This window comes from Gopherus flavomarginatus, chromosome 8 (genome assembly GCF_025201925.1).
Source record: "Gopherus flavomarginatus isolate rGopFla2 chromosome 8, rGopFla2.mat.asm, whole genome shotgun sequence".
Lineage (NCBI taxonomy): Eukaryota > Metazoa > Chordata > Testudines > Testudinidae > Gopherus > Gopherus flavomarginatus.
In genome coordinates this window covers 39,375,485-39,398,351 of record NC_066624.1, presented here as the reverse complement: position 1 = coordinate 39,398,351, position 22,867 = coordinate 39,375,485, and the positions used below count along the sequence as shown (strand labels likewise).

The 22,867-nt window shown below is 52.7% G+C and overlaps 1 protein-coding gene across 3 annotated transcripts in view; it reads left to right on the top strand.

Annotated features, from left to right (window-relative positions):
* LOC127056786 (glycine receptor subunit alpha-4) overlaps window positions 1-22,867 on the top strand; it is a 42,585-nt gene that overhangs the window by 9,983 nt on the left and 9,735 nt on the right. For 2 of the 3 annotated variants that reach the window (XM_050965063.1, XM_050965062.1), the window contains 8 exons: window positions 4,959-5,092; window positions 5,877-5,944; window positions 8,098-8,321; window positions 10,595-10,677; window positions 12,563-12,703; window positions 13,195-13,409; window positions 16,397-16,546; window positions 18,840-18,962. In XM_050965063.1, the coding sequence (XP_050821020.1) occupies window positions 4,959-5,092; window positions 5,877-5,944; window positions 8,098-8,321; window positions 10,595-10,677; window positions 12,563-12,703; window positions 13,195-13,409; window positions 16,397-16,546; window positions 18,840-18,962 (1,138 nt within the window). The remainder of the gene's footprint in view (window positions 1-4,958; window positions 5,093-5,876; window positions 5,945-8,097; window positions 8,322-10,594; window positions 10,678-12,562; window positions 12,704-13,194; window positions 13,410-16,396; window positions 16,547-18,839; window positions 18,963-22,867) is intronic. The other variant, XM_050965064.1, reaches the window with a different exon arrangement.

Genomic DNA, 22,867 nt, shown 5'->3' with positions numbered 1-22,867 from the left:
CAGAGGCCCACAGCTTGTTCTGTCCCTGCTGCAAAGCTTCTGCTTCTTGTATGCTGCAGCTGCTCTTCCCCAGGTCAGATGCTCCTCACAGAGAGACCCAGATGCTGTTATAGGTAAGGCTATGTCTACACTATGGGATAATTTCGAATTAACATAAACCGGTTTTATAAAACAGATATTATAAAGTCGATAGCACGCGGCCACACTAGGCACATTAATTCAGTGGTGTGCGTCCATGGTCCGAGGCTAGCATCAATTTCTGGAGCGTTGCATTGTGGGTAGCTATTCCGTAGCTATTCCATAGTTCCCACAGTCTCCCCTTGGAATTCTGGGTTGAGATCCCAGTGCCTGATGGGGCAAAAATCATTGTCGCGGGTGGTTCTGGGTACAGCCTCACTCCTCCCTTCCTGAATACAGCAGACAACCATTTCGCGCCTTTTTTCCTGGGTGAACTGAGCAAAGGCCATAGCACAGCAAGCATGGACCCTGCTCAGATCAATAGCGCAATCGTGGACGTTGTAAACACCTCGCGCATTCTCGTGCTATCTATGGTGAACCATGAACTGCAAAGGCAGGCGAGGAGGAGGCAGCTATGGCAGCGCGGCGACGAGAGTGATGAGGACATGGACACTGAATTCTCCCTAACCGCGGGCCCCTGAGCTTTGGAGCTCCTGCTGGTAATGGGGGAGGTTCTACCCATTGAACGCCGATTTTGGGCCCGGGAAACAAGCACAGACTGGTGGGACCGCATAGTTTTGCAGGTATGGGACAATTCGCAGTGGCTGCAAAACTTTCGCATGCGTAAGAGCACTTTCTTTGAACTTTGTGACTTGATTTCCCCTGCCCTGAAACGCCATAATACCAAGATGAGAGCAGCCCTCACAGTGGAGAAGCGAGTGGCAATAGCCCACTGGAAGCTTGTAACGCCAGACAGCTACCGGTCAGTCGGGAATCAATTTGGAGTGGGAAAATCTACTGTGGGGGCTGCTGTGATGCAAGTAGCCAAAGCAATCATTAAGCTGCTGCTACGAAAGGTTGTGACTCTGGGAAACGTGCAGGTCATAGTGGATGGTTTTGCTGCAATGGGATTCCATAACTGTGGGGGGGCGATAGATGTAACCCATATCCCTATCTTGGCACCGGAGCACCAGGGCACCCAGTACATAAACCGCAAGGGGTACTTTTCAATGGTGCTGCAAGCACTGGTGGATCACAAGGGACGTTTCACCAACATCCATGTGGGATGGCCAGGAAGGGTTCATGATGCTCGCGTCTTCAGAAGCACTACTCTGTTTACACGGCTGCAGCAAGGGACTTACTTCCCAGACCAGAAAATAACAGTTGGGGATGTTGAAATGCCTGTCATTATCCTGGGTGACCCAGCCTACCCCTTGATGCCATGGCTCATGAAGCCATACACAGGCAGCCTGGACAGTGGTCAGGAGCTGTTCAACTACAGACTGAGCAAGTGCAGGATGGTGGTAGAATGTGCATTTGGCCGTTTAAAGGCTCGCTGGTGCACATTATTCACTCGCTCAGACCTCAGCCAAACCAATGTCCCCTTTGTTATTGCTGCTTGCTGTGTGCTCCACAATCTCTGTGAGAGTAAGGGGGAGACCTTTATGGCGGGGTGGGAGGCTGAGGCAAATCACCTGGCCGCTGATTACGCGCAGCCAGACACCAGGGCGATTAGAAGAGCTCACCAGGAAGCGGTGCGCATCAGAGAAGCCTTGAAAACGAGTTTCATCACGGGCCAGGGTACGGTGTGACTGCTGTGTTTGTTTCCCCTTCATGAACCCCCCCTTTATTGACTCCTTCCCTATAAACAACCCACCCTCCCCCTTCGATTACAGCTTGCTTAAGGAAATAAAGTCGCTATCATTTAAAAAGCATGTATTCTTTATTAAAAGTCATTCCCTGTAAGCAACCCACCCTCCCCCTTCGATTACAGCTTGCTTAAGGAAATAAAGTCACTATCGTTTAAAAAGCATGTATTCTTTATTAAAAAGTAATTATAAAAAGAGGCAGAGAATTAACAAGGTATCCCGGGTATGGTTTGGGAGGAGGATAGGAGGGAAGGAAAAGGCCATTAAGCACATTTCAATGTAATGACAGCCTTTTGGTTGGACTGTCCACGGGGGTGGAGTGGGCAGGTGCACATAGCCTTCCCCCACGCTTTCGTACACGTTGGGTGAGGAAGATATGGAACATGGTGTGTACTGAGGGTGGTTAAACATGGGCTGCAGCGGCACTCTGTGACCCCGCTGCTCTTCCTGAAGATCCACCAGACATCGGAGGATATCAGTTTGATCACGCAGCAACTCCAGCGTTGCATCCCGCCACCGCTGATCTTCCTGCCTACACCTCTCATCTCGACCGTCTCTCCTATCATCATGTTCACTGGCATCTTTCCTGTACTTTGCTACCACGTCCTTCCACTCCTTCAGATGAGCTCTTTCATTGCGGGTTACTTCCATGATTTCAGAGAACATTTCATCTCGCGTCCTCTTCTTCCTCTGCCTTATCTGAACTAGCCTTCGGGATGGAGTAGGGAGGATTGAAAAATGTGCAGCTGCATGAGGGAGGGAAAAAAGGGAGAGAAGTATTTAAAAAGATACATTTTACAGAACAATGGTTATACTCTTTCACAGTGAACAACACTATTCACCTTACATAGCACATGTGATTTCACTACAAGGTCGCATTTTGCATCTTTTAATATTGAGTGCCTGCGGCTCTGGTGTTACAGATCTCACAGACGCAGGTCCGGGCATCACAATTCAGCTTGCATGCGTCCATGGTAAGCCACTGTTTTTCAGCTTCTCCAGCCTTCATATACACAGTGCCCTCTAATGCTTCTTTCCTGTTAACAAGCAGCGGCAGACGCCAACCCCTCCCCTCCCTACTCCAATTCTCTAGGATTGCTTTACCCCTCCCCCCACCGCATGGCTGGTATCATGGAAGATCACTGCTAATCACCCCCCTTTCCTCCCCCCTCCCCCACCGTGTGGCTGCTAGCTGGGAAGATTCCTGCTGGCCAAACGCTAAAAAGCTCAGCGCTATCCTTCCTCCCCTCCCCCTGCTTTGCTACGTGCAAGGAAGGATTTCTTTTAAGCAACAGCCCAGTAGGAAAATGGCCATCTCTGTCCCCTTAATTAAATTCCTTAATTTCAACCAGGTTACCATGAACGATATCACTCTGCTGAGGATAACAGAGCGAGATAAAGAACGGATGTTTCTTGAATGCCAGCAATCACTGGGACCATACGCAGCTATGCTTTGTCATGCAATGATACCCGATTACTTGCTACATGCATGGCGTGGTAAAGTGTCCTACCATGGTGGACGGAACAAGGCTGCCTTGCCAAGAAACCTTCTGCAAAGTCTTTTGGAGTACCTCCAGGAGTGCTTCATGGAGGTGTCCCTGGAGGATTTCCGCTCCATCCCCAGACATGTTATCAAACTTTTCCAGTAACTTTACTGGCTGTGAATGTATCCCAAGCCCTCATGGCAAATCAATCATTAAAAAACGCTTGCTTTTAAACCATGTTTTGTATTTACAAAGGTACACTCACCAGAGGTCGCTTCCATGGCATCACTGTCTGGGCTAGTGGCTTGGGAGGGCTGGGAGGGTAATTCCGTCTGGGTCACAAAAATCTCCTGGCTGTTGGGGCTAACGGAGTGCTGTGTGCTCTCTGCAAGGTCGTCCTCCTCTTCCTCATCCTCCTCCTCATCTTCCCCCTCCGCTGAATCCTCAGCCATGGTTGAGAATATAACCCCCACCTCGGAATCCACGGACAAGGGCAGGGTAGTGGTGGCGCAGCCCCCTAAAATTGCATGCAGCTCAGCATAGAAGCGGCATGTTTTTGGCCCAGACGCGGACCTTCCATTTGCTGCTTTGGTTTTCTGGTAGGCTTGTCTGAGCTCCTTAACTTTCACTCTGCACTGCACTGAGTCCCTGGTGTGGCCTTTTCCCATCATAGCCTTGGAAATTTTTTCAAATTTTTTTCATTTCGTCTTTTGGAATGGAGTTCTGTTAGCACTGAATCCTCTCCCCATATAGCGATAAGATCCAGTACCTCCCGTGCGGTCCATGCTGGAGCTCTTTTTCTATTCTCAGGAAACTGCATTGTTACCTGTGCTGATGAGCTCTGTGTGGTCACCAGTGCTGATGAGAGTCCATGCTGGCCAAACAGGAAATGCAATTCAAAAGTTCGCGGGGCTTTTCCTGTATACCTGGCCAGTGCCTCTGAGTTCAGATTGCTGTCCAGAGCGGTCACAGTGATGCACTGTGGGATACCGCCCGGAGGCCAATAACGTCGATTTGCGGCCTCACTAACCCTAAACCGATATGTTAATATCGATTTTAGCGTTACGCCTCTCGTTGGGGAGGAGTACAGAAATCGATTTAAAGAGCCCTTTAAATCGATATAAAGTGCATTGTAGTGTGGACGAGTACAGCTTTAAATCGATTTAATGCTGTTAAAATCTGTTTAACTGCGTAGTGTAGACCAGGCCTAAGAGGAGAAAGAACAGCTCCAGCAAAGAACGAACGCCTCCCTACCACCGGCAATGCAATTCCCCAGCTGCATGTGACTGTTTAGCACTGGTCACGTACAGTATTTCGAACACACTGCAAAGGGGAACAGATGCTTGTCCAATTCCTCGATATTTACAATACTCCCACCCAACCCTGACATTGAAAATAACCATGCTAGCAGGTTGTGAGCTTCCTCAAAGCAGTGCCTTGGCAATACCAGCCAGGATGACAGCAAGCTTCTTCAACCCAAAGCCCTGTCTGTGCCAGGCAGGTCTCTGGCTCTAGGAGCTCCACCACAGCAGTGCCTTGAAGACTCCTTCTCCCCGGCCCTCCATACAGCACTGAGGCAGATGCTGAGGCATTTCTGGCCAAAGAGGAAGGATTCCAGCCTGCTAACCTCCATCCTTTCCCCCTTCAGGTTGGTTTCCGGGAAAGAGGAGATTAAATCCACTTCCACAGGCTCTGGCCAGCCGATGTCACCCTCTGATTTCTTGGACAAGCTCATGGGAAAAACATCAGGGTATGACGCCCGGATTAGACCTAACTTCAAAGGTAAATATGGGGCCCAAATAAGGCTTAAAAATCCCACAGCGACTGAAACCCAGAGTCTCTCAGACAGCACTGACTAGAACCAGGGACAGTGTGAGCAAGTGATTTAGTGCAGGACCCATGCCAATGCCCCTCAACCTTGACCTGCCTCCCTTGCTATTCCAGCCTGGGAACCTGCTACAGCTCTGCCATTGCCCCTCCATTCTGACCTGCAGCCACCCACTATTCCAGACCAGTTGTTATGATTACAGTATTGCCTGGAGCCCCATTGTGCTCAGGGCTGTACGTTCACACACACACTGAGAGACAGCCACTGCCACACAGAGCTCACAGTCTAGCAAATAGGACAGACAAAGAAGGGAGGGGAAGCATATACCTAGAGAGGGAAGCAACTTGCCCAAGGTCCCAGCGGCAGAGTTGGAACCAGAACTGTGGGCTCAGGACTCCCAGCCTACTGCCCTTGCTTTTGTCTACAAGTTTTCAGAAGGTGAAGAACCAGCCAGATTTTTGCCCCCATGGCCTTTTCTCCATCCCCTGGAGAAACCCACAGATACAGAGTTTGTAAGTGTAAATGAACCCATGGGGGGTCTGGAAACTCCCCCCAACCCCTTAGAGTGCGTGTGTGTGCGCAGGTGTACAGGGGTTCTCTGTGTGTGCATGACTGTATATCTATCCAGGCAAGTGTCTGTGTATTTATTGAGGTGAGTGACTGTTGGAGTGCAGAGGGGAGCAATTCCCCTCAGACCAGCTGCACTGAGGGCTCACACTTTGTCTGGTTGTTTCTCAGGCCGGCCTGTCAATGTGACATGCAACATCTTCATCAACAGCTTCGGCTCTGTCACAGAAACCACCATGGTAAGACTTCGCCATCTGTCCCACTCTCCTTCCCAGCCCCTTCCACTCCCCTAGAAGCCTGCGGAGGGGTCAGCTGGGTGTGGCACCTCCCATCAAGGGCTGGGAATTTGGCTTTCTTTGCTGTGCCTGCACCAGGATCTTGGAATGGGTGACCATGAGATCTGGGGTCAGATCCAGCCCACCTGAAGGTTTGTTCAACCCCAGCTGTAGTGTTAATCCTGTAGCTATCATGGAGACCCATTGCCCATGGTACTGGGAGACTTATGGGGAAGTGGTGGGACTCTTGTGGGACAAGGGGCTAAGCAGTGTGGGGCCTTGGGAGAAGGGTGTGAGAATGGACTAGGAACCGCATTGTGGTGGGGAGAGGTGGATGGCAGGAACCTCGTGAGAAGCTGGAGCCTTCTGGGGGCCAGAGAGGGATGCAGGAAAGAGATTAGTATTCTCTCCCTTCCGCAGGCAAGTCTTGCTGCTCCCCAAGGATGTGCAAGGCCTCTCTGAACTGGTTCCAGTAGGAGTGTTTCATCCCCAATGGAGTGGGATAGCGCTGCCTGGCACAGTACATTCAGCTCCCCTGTGAGGAGCAGCGATGTCTAGCCAAGTACCCTAGCTGCCTTCCCCAGCTGAGGTGGGGCCCCTGAGGCTCACGGTTTCCTTAAGACATGCCAGGCAGCGGGGTCCAGAAGTCCTGTCCTTTGGCCAGACCCACTGTCAGTCTTGTAGATGAGACTGAACTGACAGGCCATGGTCACTCCTGGACATCGAGGACCCTAGGACACCTTCTGCCAGCACAGGAGATGAACCATATGCAGCAGGGCAACCCCCCAGGTCCTACAACCGTGAGTCAGACCCCCCACCCAATCATGAGACTTAAAAACCCTCAAGATGTTTGTGTCAGAGCTGATGATGTGTTTTTTGTTTTTTTCTTCGTTGAGTTCTCTCTCTTTGCCTCAGTGTGTGCAACTGTTAATGCTGCCAACTCCCCCTCCCCACCCTCCAGTTGCAGAGTTAAGCGAGTAGCAACCCACATGTAACTCGGAGCAGTGTGAGGTGCAGCAGGCGGCACTGCGATGGTAGAGAAAGCTGTGCTGCTGGTCAGAACAAACAGATCTTTGCTTTAGAAGAGCTGAATGGGCATGGGAGAACTCTGGCATGTGACCCTGAGAGAAGAGGGCTGCAGGGCTGAACTGAAGTCAGAGCTGCTTAAATTACAAAAAAAAAAAAAAAAAAAAAAAATCATAGGAGTCCTAGGCTAAGCCTCAGGCAGGAGGGAATGGATCATCCCACCCTGTGGCTAGAGGCCTGCAACCTAAGTACAGTGCCCTCACAGAAATGGGGAGGACAGTTTGAGAGATACAATTAGCACAGGAACCGTGACTTCTTTGCTGGTGACAGGGGAGTGGTGGGGGGGCCTAGGACAGTGGTAAATTTATAGTAAGTGCCAACAGCTGTGAAAGCGAGTACTATCAGAGGAAAAAGGCATTTCAGAGAAACGTATCTTTAAAACTTTAGACAGTTTATATGCAGGCCTGGCTTACCCATCTTCCATAGGAAGACCCTGGCAGGTTTGAAACAACCCCAAATCCTCTCACAAGGCCTGTCTCTGGTCACAAACTCCTGGTCTCAACATGAGACACCGACCCCCTTCTGCAATCAGGGCTGTCCCTGTCTAGTTCCAAGTACTTTGTTTGCCAGGAACTTTGAGCCAGGTCACTCGGTCTTCTTTTCTCAGATACAAGAGGATTTGTTACCTGCATTATCTTCAGTAACTGGGGATTTGCATTAGTCACCTTGATTGACGTTAGCTCCTGTAGGACACATCCATGAAGCCAGGAACAGTCACTATAAATGTTCTAGATATTTCAGTAAGGTTGTTAAAAATCTGACTATTCCAGAGTGCCATAGTACCTGTCACGGGCTGCTCCCTCTCACCCAGCCCTTCTCAAGAACGTCTCTCCGCCCTGCGGGGAGGAAGGAGAGCTTTGCCTGCTTCCTGCAGCAGCTCCAATTGACTGCTCTTCCCCAGGAACCTGGCCCTCTTTCTCCAGCCCCATTCATCACACTAGAGCCAAGTCCCTTGAGGCATGATGAGTGTTTGATAGTAGGGAATATTCTTCCTCCCCAGCTGGTTGTGATAGTTGGTCCTCTCCCCTTAGGATTACCGGGTGAACGTCTTCTTGCGCCAGCAGTGGAACGACCCCCGCCTGGCGTACAGGGAATACCCAGACGACTCCCTGGACCTGGACCCCTCCATGCTGGACTCCATCTGGAAGCCAGATTTGTTCTTTGCCAACGAGAAGGGGGCCAACTTCCACGAGGTCACCACCGACAACAAGCTGCTGCGCATCTTCAAGAACGGCAACGTGCTGTACAGCATCAGGTACCCACGGGGCAGGAAGAAACAGAGAGAGCTCCCTTGGGGGTGTGTGAAGGGAAAGCAGGAGAGGCGGTTCCGCCTACCTAGGGGGGAAACAAGGCAGGGTCATCCCAGGGAAAAAGGGATCAAGAATGAGTCTTAGGATCATGGACACATGGGGATAGAAGGGATCTCATCTAGGCCATCCTTTGTATTGAGGCAGGTCCAAATATACCTAGACCATCCCAGACAGGTGTTTGTCCTCTAACTTGGTCTGCAAAACCTCCACTGATGAGGATTCCACAACCACCCTAGGTAACATGTTCCAGTGCTTAGCTACCCTTAGAGTTAGAAAGGTTTTCCTCAAGTGTCAACCTAAATCCCCCTTGCTGCAAACTCAGATGATTTTTCTTGTTCTACCTTGAGTGGACATGAAGAACAATTGATCGCTGTCCTCTTCATAACAGCACTTAACATATCTGAACACTCATCAGACCTTCTTTCCTGTAACCTAAGAACGTGCAGTTCTTTCAATTTCTCCTCATAGGTCATATTTTCTAAACCTTTTGTTACTTTTGTTGCTCTTACTGGACTCCCTGCAGTTTGTCCACATTGTTCCTAAAGTGAGGTGTCCGAAACTGGACACAATACTCCAGCTGAGGCCCCACCAGTGCTGAGCAGAGCAGAATAATTATTCTTGTGAATACACCCAGAACGATGGTATTTGCCTTTTTCCTGCCAGCATCACATTGAATATGAGTTAACAATTTGTGATGCACTATAAACCCCAGATCCTTTTTTGCAATAGTACCACCTAGCCAGTTAATCACCATTTTGTAGCTGTGTGTACATTTGATTTTTCTTTCTTAAGTACTTTGCACTTGTCTTTACTGAATTTCCTCTTGTAGATTTCAGACCATCTCTCCCATTTATCAAGGTAATTTTGAATTCTAACCCTGTCCTCCAAAGGTCTTGCTACCCCTCCCAGTTTGGTGTCATCCATAGATTTTATAAGTGTACTCTCCACTCCATCATCCAAGTCCTTAATGAAAATACTGAACAGTACTAGACCCAGGATGTACCTCTGGGGAACCTACCCCGCTAGATATACCCTCCCAATTTGACAGCAAGCCATTGATAACTATTGCAAGTATGTTTTTTCAACCAGGTGTGCATTCCCCTTATAGTGATTTCATCAGGATCACATTTCCCTCAACTCTTGATCCTCTGACTTGTGTAGAAGGGAGCACTCACCGGAGGCCTGGCTGGATATGGTGTAGCATCCTTTTCCTTTCCAGCACCCCCTGCTGACGTTAGCTGCCACTGGTCACTCTGGTCCTGTGGTGGTGCCTCATCTTACAACTTGGCCCTCCAGGATAGTCACATTTCAGTTCTACCCCTTCCAAGATGACAAAGTCTCACAGATAATCCAGTATCTTTGCATCAGGCTCCCAGCTCTCACCCTTGTGGTTCTTATATACTTCTCTCAGGACTTCAGATCATCCTTATTCTCTTACAATCTGTGGCTGGTAGGGAACCCAGGCTCATCCTCTGCACTGGGTTACAGTCCAGGGACCCATGGACGAGCAGCCGAGGTCTGCTCTGTCAGATGCCTTGCAGCTGCCTCCCTGGACTCCTTCAATTAGCCTTTCTTCAGGTCTTTACCCAGCCCCTTCCTTGGCTCTTGGTAACAAGCAGCACCTTCCAGGGCTTCTCCCCAGGGGTTCAGTTCCTGTCCTTGTGTCAGGGTCAGCTGCAGGAACTTGCTCCAATCCTGCATCTGCCAGAGAGTAACTGCAAAGCTCTTTACCTACAGCCCTTTCTGAGCCAGACTTCTCTTTATAGTCCCACCCAGCACTTCCCCAACTAGGCCTCATCTTTAATTACACCAGGTGCATCCTCCAGATGCCGCTCAGGCCTACATTAACCCTTTCATCACCCGTGTGAGGTCACTACCCCATCACGCATGGCATATATACTCCACTGATTCGCACATGTCCCTCCCAGCGGTGAATAGCCTATTACTATTACCAGCTCAGGGAGTTATTCCTTTAGCTGGAGTGATACAGGCCCATGCTTGCAGTGCTGAAGTTTCCTGGCTCAAGCCCCCCCGGTGTGGGAGCCATTACACACAGAACTAACGAGAGTTTCCACGACTGCTGTTAACCATGGTCCAGCAGCACAGCTCTCCGACCCCCGCAAAGTCCCAGGGCTGCTTTGGAGGAGAAAGGGCGGGAAGGGCTATCCAAACGCAGCAGGCTCAGGCAAACCTGCTCCATTCTTTCTGCTCCTCCCAGGCTGACACTGATCCTCTCCTGCCCCATGGATCTCAAGAACTTCCCCATGGACATCCAGACGTGCACCATGCAGCTGGAGAGCTGTGAGTATGCCCTGGGAATAAAGGGCAGGAATAAGGATGTGAGGCAGGATTGAGGGCCGTGTCCCATCATCTCTCCAGGTTGCTCCTGTGGTGGCTGCCTGCTGTAGCACTAGGGGAAGGACGATCAGCAGGCTGTGTCCAGCAGCTGTCATTGTACATGCCTCCCATGCTGGCCCCCTCCAGAGCTGGCTGCATGTAACTAGGGCCGGTGCAAGGATGTTTGGCGCGGTGCCCTAGGCAAAACTTCTACCTTGAACCTCCCCCCATGCCCCTGCCCTGAGGCGACCCCCCCGGCAGCTCCCCACTCCCCACCCTTCGCCCTGAGGCACCCCTCCCCACTCCAGCTCACCCCTGCTCCATGCACGAGCACAAGCACTGCAAGCCAGGGAGGCAGGAGAAGTGAAGCAGCCACGGTGTGCTCGGGGAGGAGGCGGGGCAGGGGTGGGGAGTTCCCCTGTGTGCCACTCCCCCCTTACTTGCTGCAGGTGGCCCTCCACGCGCTCCCCTGCCCCAGCTCCCTCCGCCTAAGTACTGGCGGTGACCGGGGCGGCCGAAGATCCAACTGCCGTAGTTGCTGCCGAAGAAAATGGCGCCCCCCAAATCCTAGCACCCTAGGCGACCACCCAGGTCGCCTAAATGGTTGCACCGGCCCTGCATGTAACCTCACTTCTCCTGCAGCCTGGACCCCCTCGGCCCAACACACCTGCAGCCCCTGCTACTGCTTGTGATTGAGGGGGCTGCTGGGTAACCGGGAGAGGAGAAAGGCGAGGGGTGCAATGGAGGGAGATGGGGAAAGGGATGAATGGAGGTGAGGGGGAAGCAGGAGAGGAAAAGGTGGAAAGGAGGGGCAAATGGTGGCAGCAATAGAAAGATGAGCCAAGAAAGGCTATGGAGACACAGTTGAGGGGGGTTGTGGGCACAGGAGGGAAAGGGGCATGATTAGTGAGCAGCTGAGAGACACTGTGGGGGGGGGGAATTCTGACCCTGAGCCTTCCCTTCATTTTGGGGTGAGTGGCCCTCACTTTGGGTTTGGGTGTCCTACACTGCAGGAGGGGAAGGGCAAGTGGGGAGAAAATAGACTTAATACTTATATGAGATCCTGGTGAGAGGATCATGGCTGCTAGAAAAACTCATCCATACTCTACTTCCAGGAGAGAAAGAGAGAAAGTATTTCTGATGCTATGCTTGGGGGGAATGATTACAAGTGTCAGAGTGTGTGTGTGACGGGGGGTGGGGGGAAGAGTGCTGGGCCCATCTTGTGAGTGCTCTCACTGTGCGAATAGCCTGTATATCCCACACGTGCTCGTCAGTATGTTTGCATGAGTATGAATTTCTGTGGAGTCGTGCATCTCTATGGCACAATGAGCATGCATTTGGGTCTGTTATTGCATGTGTGAGTTTCTTAGTGCATGCTTGTCTGTGGTACGTTGCACATGCATGTATGTCTATTACATGGCATGCATATCTACACATTTGTGGCTATTCTCTTCCAAACAGGAGCACTTCCGAGTCCTTACCCCGCTCTAGTCCCAAGGCGTGAATGCATGGACTCGCAGTGCGCATTGAAGGCAGCATTTCAACATGTCCAGCTGTGCAGGGCAGGTCTCACCTCCAAAACAAGGGTCTCACAGGACAGGGCAGAATTCCAACTTGGGAAGTTCTCCACTGCACCACAGCCCTTCACAGCTACTGCGGGATAATGGGCTAACCTCAGTGGGAATGCCCTGTGCCAGCACACGGAGCAGCCTCAAGTCTGCTTCTCCATCATCCTGTTTCTAGAGTTGGCCTGAGGGTCCTGAGAATCGTCTCCCATTTTCATTCTCTCTCCCCTCGTTCCCTTACTCCATCTGCCCTCACTCTCTCTTGTGCTCTCTCGGTTTGCCAGTTGGCTACACCATGAATGACCTGATCTTTGAGTGGCTGGCGGAGCAAGAAGCTGTCCAAGTGGCAGAGGGTTTGACGCTCCCACAGTTTATTCTGAGGGATGAAAAGGATTTGGGATATTGTACAAAGTATTACAACACAGGTAAGCGCGCCCACACACACACACACACACACACACACACACACACACCCCAGTAGAAGTCTGCCCTGATAGCATCACAGCACAGGTAAACAACCCCTGTAGACTGCCCCGCACATAACTCCACCCTGGGGTTTCTGCAAGTGATCAGAGCAGGGAGGGTGATCCTGATTCCACCCCAGGAACAACAGTTTAGGCCTGGAAGTGTGGCTGGAGATTGTCTCCGATTGAAACAGCAGGAGAAGCTGGGAGCATATCTTCCTGAGTTATCACTTGCCAGGCCAGCAGGGCTAATGCCCCAACTCTTACAAAGAGTGCCAGCGGGCCAACAGTGGTCACACTTGGCCAATGCTTTGGTTTTGTGTCTCCCCAGAATGCCAGCCCATGTGCCATGAGCTAGGGAGTTCTGACCAAGTCACCACAACTTCTCTTATGGCTGCCCAGACCTAGTGACCATCCATGGCGCTGACCTGTCCTTTTCTCTCTCCTTGCAGGAAAGTTCACCTGCATCGAGGTGAAGTTCCACCTAGAGAGACAAATGGGCTATTACCTGATCCAGATGTACATTCCCAGCCTGCTGATTGTCATCCTCTCCTGGGTCTCCTTTTGGATCAATATGGATGCTGCACCCGCCCGGGTAGGGCTGGGGATCACCACAGTGCTGACCATGACCACCCAGAGTGCGGGCTCCCGGGCCTCTCTGCCAAAGGTCAGTGGAAGGGGGTTACGGATCACATCAGCATTGCTTCTGCCATCATATCATCTATTCTGTGCTCCAACACCACTGCTCCTCCCACTCCTCCAGCTTCAGCCAGCTGTCATGCAGGGAGATCTGGAGCAAAGCAGGCCCAGGGCAAGCTGTTTGCTGCTATCCCAACTTCCTGGGCACAAGCCATGTACCCCAGTACTCTCCCCACTCCCCCTAATGGATGGTAACTGTATGTCAGATCACAGACACAAGAGGTCTCAAATCCTGTGTGGGGTAGAACCCAGTGCAGGTACCAGTAACCAAGGGCCAAATCCTCAGCTGCAGTAAAGTGATGTAGCTCCACTGAAGTCAATGGAGCAACGCTGATTTACAGCAGCTGAGGAGCTTGCCCCTGTTCTCAGTGTGCTCCGGACCTGCTGAACCTACAGGAGCATGCACTGTGGAGAAAAGTCTCACCTTACCACCTTTGGGCCTCACTGGAGCTCTGCTTCCTCTCCTGTGATGCAGCAAATTGTCCTCACGCCAGGATCACTCTCAGTCACGTTGTTAACCTCCCAACAATGTGAATTTAGTAGCAATTGCAAGGATGCAAAAGCAGAACTACACTGTAATTACAATCACTGCATTCGAAAATGGAACTGAGAAGCTCAAGCCTGGAATAGCTGGGGGCTGCAGGTCAGGCCTGAGGAGCATTGGCAGAGCAGTGGGGGAGCCCAGACCTGGACTCGCAAGGGGCTGCATGTCAGGAAAGAGGGGCATTGGCAAAGTGGGTGTGGGGAGCCCAGGGCTGGACTAGCAGGGGGCTCTGCAGCTGAGGGTTGAGGTACTCTGTCAGAGCTGAGCACAGGAAAAGCGTGCTTCTCCTCAGCATGCACCGTGCCTCACACCAGTCTGTTCTCTGAGTCCCCAGTTCACACGCGATTTGCACTGTCTGATGTAGTTGAAGGAGGTGTTTCAAATTTTACCTTTCTGCTGCCAGAAAAGATCCCTTTCGGCCAGGCCGGCTCCTGTCAACATGCTCAGCCCATCTGCTCACCAGGACTATTTATAGTTTCCTAATTCAGAAGCAAAATGTTTTGTCCTGCTTCCTGCACATCTTGAGGATGATGCTAGGTTTTTTCCAGCTAACCCCATGCACAGAGTGCAAACAAATGATGCCATTAGCCAGTAAGCACATGTTCCAAGAGTCCTGCCCTAGATATTGGTGATGTCCCTGTAACCGCAGGAGCTAGAGGAAGCACAGTTGTTGCACCTGGAGTCTGGGAGGGGGAGTAAGGGACAGAGACACAGTCTTGGATGCTGACAGGGTAAACCTGGCCCTGAAAAGCTAAGCTGAGAGGGAACATTCCTGTGCCTTTCTGTTCTGACTCCAGCAGAACACCTTTTAAAGCAAACAAACATCCCCTGGCAGCATTTGCAACCCTGCTATTGACTCACTCGGAGTGAAACCAGTTCTAAACAACTGAATCAGATGTCCTTGAGCTCCAGTGTCCAAGCAGAGGGAAATGCACAGAGAGGACAGTCAGCATAAGCAGAGTCAGCTCCAGAGGAGTTACAAGCACTCCCACTTGTTCTATTAAGGGGTCAGGGAAGGAAAAGTCTTTGCTTAACTGTGGGCCAAAGATCTCAGCATGCTGGATGCACATTTGGTGCTAAGCTCAGTTGAAAACCTGGCTGCATGTTCTTCCAAAGCTGACAGAGTCCAGATTTTGTGGGGAATTTAAATGAGGTTTTCTAGTTTTTAGCAGGGGGAAGGGGATTGTACTAAAGGTTCTTCTTTCAGCTCAAACAGGGGCAAGAGCTAGTTATGAGTTATTCAGTATTCACATGACAGTAGAAGCCCCGACTCAGAGCAGGGCCCCATAATAGCAGGTACTGTACAGACACATAGTAAGAGCCAGTCCCTGCCCACGAGAGTGAATGAGTGGTGCGTTGCATCAGAACACCAACTTTTCAGCACCACAAGCTGGAGGTTTTTGTTTATATCACAAGTAAAGTGAGTTGGGATGTCTTGTCCTGCTGCCCATTGACACATCATAAAACTGCATGACTGGCAAGGGAGATTCAAGGCTAGAATAGCAGGGGGCTGTAGGTCAGGAGTGAGGGGCATCGGCAGAGCTGTGTGAGGAGTGGGGCAAGACTAGAAGAGAAATGGATTTCCAGACCAGGACAAAGGTGCCTTGGCAAAGTTAGCTCAGCTCCTGCCAGCCCGATGTACAGGCGACGATGGGACAAGCCCCTGACTTTAATCAGCTCTCGAATCCGTTCTTCATTCTTAAGAAAAGACTGACTCAGGCCACTGAGCCCCCCTCACGCTCCCAGGCATGAGCAGTGTCTGGGACTGGCATTGTCTATTGTGGCGTTGGCTAAGGGGTTCCCATTCAGGAAGGGCCATGAAGCCAGCCTGGGAAGGCCTGCCCTTGGGTGAGTCAGGGCTGATGGGGAGCAAGATCCTCCTCCTCTCTTGCAGCACTCAGAAGGAGCACCAAGCCGGCAGAGGCCCACGGCTGTTCTGCCAAGCGGACCCGTGAAGCAGCGACAGCGATGATAGGAGACGAAAGCTGCTTTGGGTTAATAAAAGCAGGAGCTGGGAGGAGGCACATGGGTGGAAAATGTGTCAAATGCTGCATAATTGATTTTCTTCTTCCCCTCTTTTCATGGCCCCTGCCGGCCCCACATGGGGCCTGCTCCATCGTAGGGGCTCCAGGAGAGGGTGGGCACCTCACTGCTTTAGCACAATCAGTTCTGGGGTCGGAGATGAAAAGAGGGAGAGGGAGAGCGAGGATGGGGGAGGGGAAGTATGGCTGAAAAAGGGAGGAGAGAGGGAGAAGTGAAAGGGGCTGGGCAGGCCCGAGGAGATGGTGAGAGGCTTTGTCTAGCAGAGGGGTGTGGGAGGCCTGGGGCCAGAGGATGGCCATGTCCCCACAGGCCGGAGCAGCCCAGGCCCTGCGCTTTCTGACCAGACCTCCCTCCATGCCGGTTTGCAGGTCTCCTATGTGAAGGCCATTGACATCTGGATGGCCGTGTGCCTGCTCTTCGTCTTCGCCGCCCTGCTGGAATACGCGGCCGTCAACTTCGTCTCCCGCCAGCACAAGGAGTTCATGCGCCTGCGCAGGAGGCAGCGGCGCCAGAGGATGGTGAGTCCCCCCACACCCTCCAGCATGCACCACATCCTCAGTGTTACCATGGGGACTGGCTGGTGGGGATCTCCCCGGCTGGCCCTCCCAGGCCCATACTCTGCACCCCACCACCCCCAGAGCCCTGAGCAGTTGGAGACGCCTGTGCCGGGAGTTTAACCAGGCTCTCTCAGTCGTGTCCCAGTGCTTCTGCTCCAGGGAGCCCAAGGGACAGCCCTGCGACATGCACCTAGCCTTGGGGCATCCGGGAAGCAAGCCTTACAAGACTTAAAACTTGCAATCCTGCTGCCCAGCTACAGCCCGGCTGGGAATGGCCACTCGGCTTGGGCAGATACGGTCACAAATTCCCAGCCAGTTTAGAATGACATCACAGGGGCTGGGAGCAGGCAGTGCCTCCTTGCAGGGGGGCATGCATCCCAGTAATAGCATCGAGCTGGGGGAGACAGTGGCCTGCCAAGGGCCTGATGGCACCTTATTCTTTCCGCCTATGGCCCATGGTCACAAGCCTGGCTGGAGGGTTCTGTTACCTGGGAGCAGCTCTGGAAACCCACAGCCCCGAGACACCTGTAAAATATCCCCGAAGCATCCTGCTGCCCCCAGTATGAGCCTCGTAGGGCCTAGTCCTGCTCCCATTCAAGCCAAGGAGAGATTTTCATTGCCGTGGCTGGGACCGGATCAGGCCCGAGATGGAGGAGGCCCTGAGACACAGTGCCGCCAGCTGCTAGCTCAGTCATGCTGCCCATCCTGACCCCAGACTCAGTGTGTGGAAACAGAAGAGCTGGTAAATCCTCCTCTAGAGCCTAGAATGCCTGCCAGTGGGAGGTATCAATAAACCGAGCAGAGAAAGGACGGTGTGTGTGGTCCCCAGAGATCTCCACTTGGAGACCCATCCGAGGCCAGCAGGCTGAGCGGGGGCACAGGGATTATTCCAGGGCAGCCGCTTTCCTCCTATAGGTAATGCCATCACTCTCTGTGCTTTAAGGTGTGGGTGTGCTGGAGGGTGGGGGGCGATGGCCCTCCGTCCCCCATCCCAGGGGCAAGGTTATCAGTATGTCGTCATGGCAACAGAGGATATGCTGCTGATCAACAGTCAGGGCATCAAACAGGCTCTAAATAAATAAAAGCAGCATTGCCAAGCTGCACGTTCGTTGCCTAGTGACCAAGCCAAGATAGATGGTGTTTGTTAATAGTGAAGCTCTGATCTGAAGTGAAGGGCCTCTGCCTGCTCGCGCTAGAGGCTGGGGAGTGCCCATATGCCAGGCCCATATGCTGCCGCTCACGACCGGCAAGCGACCCCGGCCAAGTCTCTGCACCAACCGGCCGTGGATTGCGGCAGCTTAGTGGGGCCTGGGCTCAGACACCAACCCTCACCTAGGCTCCTCTTCCTCCAGCAGAGCCAGCTGCCCAGGCCATGCTAAAATCTGCTCGGGGGAGGTTGTGCCAACACCCCATCATCAGTGGGATCCTTCCCGCTGCCTTCCAGGGGGCTCCTAGGCAGGGAGCAAAAGGCAGATAGGCGTTCCCTGGAAGAAGCAGAGCAGCCAGCACACGAGGCCTGATTTCCATAAGATTGGTAGGCCCAGGGAGCCAGCTCCAGGGCTGGCCCTTTGTAGCCTTCCTATTCAATTTGTAATTAAGTTGTGCTTCTCACTTTCCAGTGTCCTCATTACATTCAGAGGGGCTGGGTGGGTGCCCTCTGGTGGATATTGTAACAACTGCAGATCCCGGTTATTCAGAAAGAAAGGCTCAATATAGCCTGGTTAATAGAGGCCTGATTCTTCCCTGCCTCTTACCAGAAGGGAGCGTGTGACAGCCCCCTGGCCCAGATGTGAACGAACTACCCAAGATGCAGGGCAGAATCAGGCCATCGGCCCCACTCATAGACTCATAGACTCCCTCATTCCGTCCTGCATGGGGACGTGCGTCCACATCTTCTGCTGCAGTTAATGTGAGATCAGAGTGCTCAGCACTGCCAGAATCAGACCCTCAGTCTGGACATGTTCCTGGCACATCCGTATTGCGTGTGGGCACAGTGCTGCTGTCCGACCTCTCCAGACACCCGTGCTAGAGGCACTGTGCTGCCAGAGATATGTACCTTCATAACCTGCCACTTCACTCTCCCCAGCACTGCATCACCAGGTGGGCACCCTTCACCCTTGCCCATTATACCCCCCTCCTTTTCCCTGGCACTATGGCCCTTACTCAAAGCTTCTGTGCACATGTGCTGGCTGGTGGCGCCACCAATCATCCACTGTCCTGTTTTTGTTTGGTCTGCACTATCGGATTCCAAAAGGGCCTGACCAGCCAGACGCCCAGCCTGGAGTCCTTGCAGCAGCTGAATGGCCTGACCAGCCGCGAGCCCACCTATGGAACACTCTCTCAGTTCTGCAGCTCCAGCTCCAGCTCCAGCTCCAGGGTAAAAGCAAACCAACCACTCCCCACTGTGAGAAACCTCCCTGGCTCAGCCCATTCTGTCCCCTTCTCTTATGTTAACCTCCCCTCACGCCTGCACTCTCCGCCATGAAAAAATGGGGTAGTCCTTTCCACTGGGGTTACCTGCATCCATGACCTGGCCTGGCAGCACAGCAAAGTTATCCTGCAGGGATGCTCAAAGGCTAGGAAGATGAGAGCCACAAAAATACTTGGCGTGGGGGTGGGATTTGGATTTAAAGGGAGTGAAAAAGTCTCACTGTCCAGGACGGGTGCATAGTGACTAGGACACAGCAGGAATTTCTGGATTCCAATCCCAGCTCTGTCACTGTGTGACCTGGGGCAAAGCATTCTGCCATTATGTGCCTCAGGTAATGATAAGTACCTCGGGTAGGGGATGACTGATGTATAGAAGACGTATTGCTGATCACAAGAGCCGTACGATTTCTGTGAAACAACAGTCACATTCCATGACTTGCACCTTCTCCAAAGCATTTTTGCAGACATCCCTCAGAGGGACTAAGACGTGAAGGTTCTTGCCTAAAGCCCCACAGAGAAACAATGGCAGAGCCGGGTCTAAAACTCAGGCATTCTGACCCCCAGTCCTGCGTCTAGTCTTCTCCTCCTCTTCCTTTTGAGGCTTCTACTCCGCATCTCTCCTCAGAAGGGCAATCTCCTGTCCTGCGTGCCAGTCACTGCTTCTTACAGATTCCCCATGGGCAGACAAAGCAGCTCTCTAGGGACCATAGAAGAATGTCCAGTCAGAGCAGGAGTGGGCAAACTATGGCCATTTAATGCGGCCCTCAGCTCCAGCTGAGGAGCAGGGTCGGGGGCTTGCTCCACTCCGCTCGGCTCCCAGGAAGCAGCCGGCATGACCCACCTCCGGTTCCTACGTAATATGCGGAGGTGTGGCCAGGTGGCTCTGCGCACTGCCCCGTCCACAGGCGCTGCCCCTGCAGCTCCGATTTGCCGCGGTTCCTGACCAAAGGGAGCTGCAGGGATGGTGACTGCAAATGCGGCGGCGCACAGAGCCGCCTGGTCACACCTCTGAACCGGAGGGAGGACATGCTTCCAGAAGCTGCTTGCACTCCTGATCCCCCCCGCACTCCAATTCCCTGCCACAGCCCTGATCTCCATCCCGCCCTCTGAACCCCTCGATGCCAGCCCAGAGCCCCCTCTTGTATCCCAAGCCCCCCATCCCCAGCTGCACCCCAGAGCCCGCATCACCAGCCAGAGACCTCACCCTTCCTGTGCCCCAACAGCCTGCCCCATCCCTGATCCCCCTCCTGCCCTCCAAACCCCTCAGTCCCAACCGAGAGCACCCGCCCGCACCCCAAGCCCCTCATCCCTGGCCCCACACCAGAGCCTGCACCCTCAGCCAGAGCCCTCACACCCCTCCCCCATACTGCAACTGCCTGCCCCAGCCCTGACCCCCTCCTGCCCTCTGAACCCCTCAGTCCCAGCCTGGAGCCCCCTCCTGCATCCCAAACCCCTCATCCCCAACCCCACCCCAGAGCCCTCATCCCACCTCCCCTGCACCCTAACCCGGAGCCCCTTCCCGCACCCTGAACTCCTCATTCCTGGCCCCACCCCAAAGGCCGCATCCCCAGCCAAAGCCCTCACCCCCTATCATACCCCTACCCCCAATTTCATGAGCATTCATGGCCTGCCATACAATTTCCATACCCCGATGTGGCCCTCAGGCCCAAAAGTTTGCCCACCCCGAGTCAGAGCCTTCTTATCAGTGATCCTGGGAATTTCTTCCAAACGCACTCCCAGGAGTGGGCAGCAGCTCCCCTGAGCCTTCACGCCTGAGGAGAGTGACCACAGCTGGACAGACCAGTGCACTGAGAGAGAGGTGGCGTAAGAAAGTCTTGGAGAACCCCTGAGCAGAGACATTCTGACATTGTCTTTACAGAGATTCTGTTTGGTCATAAAAACACGAAGTCCAGCACAGTGAGGACGTGCATATGGGGTTCAGAAAAGTGCAACAGGTGAAGTCTGGTGGGGCAGGTGAGTGCAGGGAAAGCAAACAATGCTCTAACCTGAATGCTAAATTCAGTGAGAACAACAGGGATTGGTGCAGGTCAGAATGGTGAGGGTGGGAACAAGACTAATAAACTCAGTGCAGGTCCAAGTGGTGAGGGTGTATTTGGATGTGCAATCAGGACTGTCACACTTGGGGCAGCTCAGAATGGGGAGGGTGTATTTGGATGTGCACTCAGGACTGTCACTTGGGGCAGGTCAGAGCAGTGAGGGTGTATTTGGATGTGCAATGAGGACTGTCACACTCGGGGCAGTTCAGAGCAGGGAGAGTGTATTTGGGTGTGCAATCAGTACTGTCACACTCAGGGCAGTTCAGAGCAGGGAGAGTGTATTTGGGTGTGCAATCAGGACTGTCACACTCAGGGCAGGTCAGGCTTCCTGTATTTTTGTTAGTGCTGCTCTTGGACTCCCCAACATCCTCAAAGGAATCTTCTAAAGAGTTTCAAGGTCAGGCAGAACGAAATGTCCATGTTTGCTACTAACAACAAAGCACTGTAACCCTGCATGCCTCCTCCCCTACTGCTCTCCCTTTGTGATCTCTCCCAGTCCCCCTATGCATCCTGTTGCAGACCCCCAGCAGCCCCAGAAAGCCCAGCTGTCTTACCAGTCATCTGTGCACACCTCCGAGCTGCCTCATCCCCACTCATCTCCCTCGGCACAGCCAGCTTCCTGTACCACCTACCTGCTCTGAATACACAGCTCCATAATTCAAAAGGGATAATAGAAGCCAACTTAGACTGGATGTTCCTGGTTTCCCTTCTGCATAATTACTCAGCGGCATATTTTGTGCCATCAGAGCATATGCAATCCTTCCAATTAAAGATCCATTAAAGACAAGAGGAGACATTCTGCTCTGTCTCCCCAGTGTAAATCTGGGACAAACCTACTGAATCCAGTGATTTACACCAGCCTTGCAGAGAGTAGAACTGGGCCCAGCTGCCTGCTCCAAGGAGTTTACATTGTAAGGGCCCATCTGTGCTCCAGATTGGCAGCATTACAGTGTCGCTACTGAATCCCCTGACAGAGTTATGTCTGGAGTGTAGTTGAGGCCCTAACTGAAGCTGTTTAAAGCCCAGCTCCATTCTGAACAGGGTTTGTGCAGAACTGACACCTTCTTACTCAGCAGATCTCAGCCCCTGGGCTGTAGGAGAGCCAGAGCTGCTGACAGAGCCACTATCATAAGTGTGTGTGAGTTTTACTGCTGTTAATGGTGCAGAGCCTGCGTAGCTAAGGCCTGCCTGTGCTGGCAGGGAGTCCTGATTTCAGACTTTGGTGGCCAGGCACCAGCATGGTTGCAGTGGTACAAACCCCAAATGTAGACAGAGTAAAGTGCTGGCAGCTCCCATTTTCCCCTAGTGCATCGTAACCCAGCTTCCAGCGCCACTGGTGCTCGCAGCAGCTTTACGGGGCAACCCTAAGGGTTTGCACTGGGGAGGTTATGCTGGTGGCCAGGAATCAATGGCTGGAACTGGGGCAAACCCCCAAGTGCAGACAACACTGGAGACAGAGAGAGCAGGAGTCTGTTCCTTCTTGTGCCTCGTGACAAGGCCAGTCTGTGGCAGATGGGCAAACCCATTGCAAAGGGCAGGTGGTCGAGGGGAAGGGGGAATTGCATGCATCTCACCAAGGGTCTAATCTGAAGAGAGTGGGACTGCACAGATGTAACAGAGCAAAGGCTTGCTGGCTCATGGGACACACTAGACTACAATGCCTTTTGCACAGAGTCACTTGTTAGAGTGGAACCTTTGCTGAAGGAAGAAAGAAATGACTGTTTTTTGCAAAGCCCTCCAGCCAGAGTCAGCCACCTGCTTTTCCCCGTGGCAGTCCATGGATGGGGATTGGCAC